Here is a 4,042-nt window from a genome sequence, read left to right on the forward strand (position 1 = left end):
TTTCTTGAGATCTACAGTTTCTTTTGCGCTGAACATGGATTCTTCTCCAACCTTCTCATGTGCCTTCGAATTTCCTTTACAAGAACTTTCCACGACTTCATGGATTTTTATGTTGTTTCCCTTATGTTTTCTTCTCTCGTGTGGCTCTGAGATTTCATCGCGTGATAACTCAACTTCAGGACGCTTTTCCTTGTTTTGAAATTCTTTGTTCCGCATCTCTTCTTGAACAAAAAAGCATTAACTCTTGGAATTGATTATTGTTTTCCTCAAAGTTTTCTTCAACGCTTCATAGTCCGCCAAGGGAACAGTGGGCGAATTAGTTCTTGATGGCCCGTGTTGGTCTTCAACGTGTTCAACACGTTCTTCTTCATTGGTTGGGTGTGCATCGTGTTTGTCTGGAATGTGGGATGCTTGAGAAGGTGGAACTTGAGATCTATTGGGAGGCATCCCTTTTGACTACGAAAAGAAAATGACGTAGAACGAATGGCTTTTTGATCAGTTTCCCACAGACGGCGCCAACTGTTGTAGCCTAAGCTGAACAGTTAATTTGTTAAAAGGAAAAAGGATCGTCAAAAGGTATGTTGATCTTCTGAGGGAAGGCGGTCCTTCCGATTAGGCAATGACGATAGATATTCCAGCGATGACGGTAGATATTCCAGAGCACCGTACCAGTTACCGTGTGGGAAGTAATTTTTCCAGAAACGCTCCGATGCCTAAGTCAGATACAATAAATATAGTATTGATTCTTTTGCTCAAAATCCAACCCATCCCTCATTAACTGAAGGATTATTTATATCCATTGAGGAGGATGTTACTTGTGGGTTATTAGGAAGATACAATATTGAATGTGTGTGCAGTTACTCCGATAGATAATGGGTTACGTGTACTAGGGTTACATCAATAGTATAATATTATTTTAAATTTAGTATTGTTTATAGTTTATTATTATTTAAAATTTAGTATTATTTATTTCAGGACCAGAAAACGGTCCAAAGCTACTGAGGACCGTAGCTGGATTGTTTCAGGACCGGTGGACGGTAGCCTCAATGATGGTTCCGTGATTCCTAGTTTTTTAGGACATGTTGCCTCACGGATGTTGGAAGGGCATCATTGATCTTATCTTACGTGCTACAACATATCATTAGCAAGTCTTCTAATTTTATGACCTCTAATTTTATTTATGTGACTTCTAATTCTATTTAGCGGGAATTATTGGATGAATTATAAATAAAACTGATTTTAATTTTTAATTAAAAAAAGGAAGCGGTTTTCTTAGTAAGCCTATGAAAATATAACGTTGCAAAACTTTGCAACGTAAGTGTTTTCATCGCCGACAGCAGTGACTATTCATAGCTTTTACCAAAGCGAGGATCGAACCTGGATCTTTGGTTAAGAAAGGATGAGCTTTTACCACTCGGATTGTGGTTTTTTTTGTAAAATGTTCATAGCTTTACAAGATGTAAGTTTTTTTTTTTTTTTTTTACATATCAGGCCTTTCACATATTAAAAATAACATTGATTATATTCTATCACTTGTAATTAATCACAGCAACAACAATCATTTAACAATATGAGCATCAACCGAGCCGAACATGTCCTAAATCTTTTAAGATGATGTCAAAACAAAGGGAAAACCTGAATATATATATAACATTATCGTACAGGGATCAAGAGAATTTATATGTCCATTATTCATTTGTTTGTGTAGGTCTATTCTAAGTTTTCTCCCGTTATCACATACCAAGAGAATTCCAGGGAATTTTATTGAAAAGATCGGACACAAGGATCTTCTATTCAATGGTTGAGACTGTCCTAAATGATAATATAAGAAACACATATTAACAATTGAATAAGCTGTCATTGGAGGATCCGGTACGGGTAAAATCCCGAATATTTGAGGTAGGCTGCGGATTATTCGTGGGAAACTAGAACCACTTGTTTTCCGACATTTTGACCAGTGAACAAACCTACAAGAGCAGCAGGCCCCTTCTCCAAACCTTCCACAATGTCTTCCACATATTCTATCTTTCCTTCTTTTAAGTAGGGCACTACAATATCCATGAATTTTGCATACTCTGAATAATAGTCAGAGGCTACAAATCCTTGCATCCGAACCAATTTATATATTATGCTGGTCAAGTTATATATACCTTCAGGTTGGGTAACATTGTACTGAGAGATCATCCCGCACACAGCAATGCGTCCACGCGTTCTCATGTTGAGAAGCACTGCATCTAACATTTTTCCCCCAACATTTTCAAAATATATGTCTATTCCTTCTGGGAAGTATCTGTAACATACATTTCAATTTCAGCACATACTTTTAGGATTTGCATACGAATGGAATAATATGATAATACTATGATAGAGACCTTTTCAAAGCAACATTCAAGTCAGGTTCTTCTTTGTAATTGAATGCTTCATCAAATCCAAATTTGTTCTTCAATAAATCTACCTGAACAAAACTAAAATGAATTGAGATTCATTTAGAAGGATGAATTAACAATTAATTAAAGTAAGTACCTTTTGTTGAGATCCAGCACTTCCAACAACATAGCAGCCCATCAATTTAGCGAATTGGCCAACAAGCTGACCCACTGCACCTGCTGCTGCTGAAACATACACTTTTTCTCCTGCCTTTGGATTACATACTTCATAGAATCCACCATATGCAGTCATTCCAGGCATGCCTACAACAAATTATACAACAACTTACTGTATTGGAAACTAAAAAAGGCGATGGATTTGAAATTAGTTTGAATCATTTACTTATAACAAAGAAACTACAAAACTATATAAACATATGACAGCAGAATGGATCTTAATTCATGATACTCAAGCTATTTTTGGAAATTCAAAACGTATCCAGTTTTCCAGAAGCGTAAAGGGGGAAAAAAAGCAGACCTAGAATTCCAGTGTAGTAGGAAAGAGGCAAATCAGTATGGTCTATTTTGATTAGAAGCTCTGGTGATAGAATGAGAGTGTACTCTTCCCACTCTGTAAAACCCCATCCCAGATCTCCTTTCTTGTAATTTGGATGTGTAGATTCCACAATTTTTACCACACCAAATCCTCTAATAGGCTGCATAATTCAGAACATTCAAATCTAAATTTGATTAATTTGTCAATTAATCACAGGATTAAATGAAATTGAATTCATTATTTTGTTTGGTCAGTGAATGGATAGTAATAACATAAGCAGAGCAAGAAATGAGATAAATGAATTAAGATCAAGATCATGAATCCAGCAAAGCATAAACTAACCTTTCCTGGTTGGTATGAAGGAAACAGGGAAGAATTATTATGAGAATTCATGAAAGAACGCATGTAAGGATCACAAGACAAGTAAAGATTCCTGACCAAGACAGCATCTTTAGTAGATTCAGGGATCTTGAGCTTAACAGAAGAGGTTACTATTTCCATGTCGGACTCTTTGGGAAATCCATTGACATAGTTTTTCAATAGAACCTGCTGGTTTCTCACTTCGTCGGCCATGGTGTATTGATTGTTAGCTAATCAGTTGTTTGTTTTTGGAAGAGGCAAAGGATAGTTTATATAATGGGCTTGGCTTGGTGCTGGTCAAGTGGGAACGGAGAAGCAGTGGTCAAATTGGATTGCAGCAAGAGCCAGCGGTAATACAAATGTGAAGAATTGCAGCTTCTATCATGTCGACATTAGATTTTACGAGCCTTTTCGTTGTGAGGATTTACCGATTTAGGAATCTCAATTGATGATTCTAGAATGTTAGGGACTGGTAATTTTTAACTAATCAGTCACTGACCATGTGAATTTATTCGGTCACCATTAGATATAGTAGGTGTTAATCTAAACCTTACGATGATTTTAATCTCAACCATATCATTTTAATAAGCTTCAATCTACTAGGTGAAACGTAGCGAATGACATTGAAGTACATACAGTTATAAGAAAATTAAATAATTTTCCGCCCTTGTAATTTAATTATATATTATACGGTACTTATTTAATTTTTTATTAATTTAAATATTTGAAATACTAACGTGTGTCCGGTTGAAATAAAAAT

The 4,042-nt window shown here is 35.8% G+C and overlaps 1 protein-coding gene across 1 annotated transcript; it reads right to left on the minus strand.

Moving 5' to 3' along the window:
* Positions 1-1,617: 1,617 nt before the first annotated feature.
* LOC136218039 (2-alkenal reductase (NADP(+)-dependent)-like) lies at positions 1,618-3,543 on the minus strand. Its single transcript, XM_066004763.1, has 5 exons — positions 3,265-3,543; positions 2,905-3,082; positions 2,524-2,690; positions 2,373-2,455; positions 1,618-2,290 (listed from the first exon to the last, which is right to left on the minus strand). Exons 1-5 carry the CDS (start codon positions 3,493-3,495, stop codon positions 1,912-1,914), a joined length of 1,038 nt encoding a protein of 345 aa, XP_065860835.1. The 5' UTR covers positions 3,496-3,543; the 3' UTR covers positions 1,618-1,911.
* Positions 3,544-4,042: the final 499 nt, after the last annotated feature.

Source organism: Euphorbia lathyris, chromosome 2 (genome assembly GCF_963576675.1).
Source record: "Euphorbia lathyris chromosome 2, ddEupLath1.1, whole genome shotgun sequence".
In the NCBI taxonomy this organism is placed as follows: Eukaryota; Viridiplantae; Streptophyta; class Magnoliopsida; order Malpighiales; family Euphorbiaceae; genus Euphorbia; species Euphorbia lathyris.

Coding starts and splice junctions, on each gene's coding strand:
- LOC136218039 (XM_066004763.1), bottom strand. CDS start 3,495: ATGGCCGACGAAGTGAGAAACCAGCAGGTTCTATTGAAAAACTATGTC. Junction 3,083..3,264: donor CTTCATACCAACCAGGAAAG/GTTAGTTTATGC, acceptor TGAATTATGCAG/CCTATTAGAGGATTTGGTGT. Junction 2,691..2,904: donor CTACTACACTGGAATTCTAG/GTCTGCTTTTTT, acceptor AATTTGTTGTAG/GCATGCCTGGAATGACTGCA.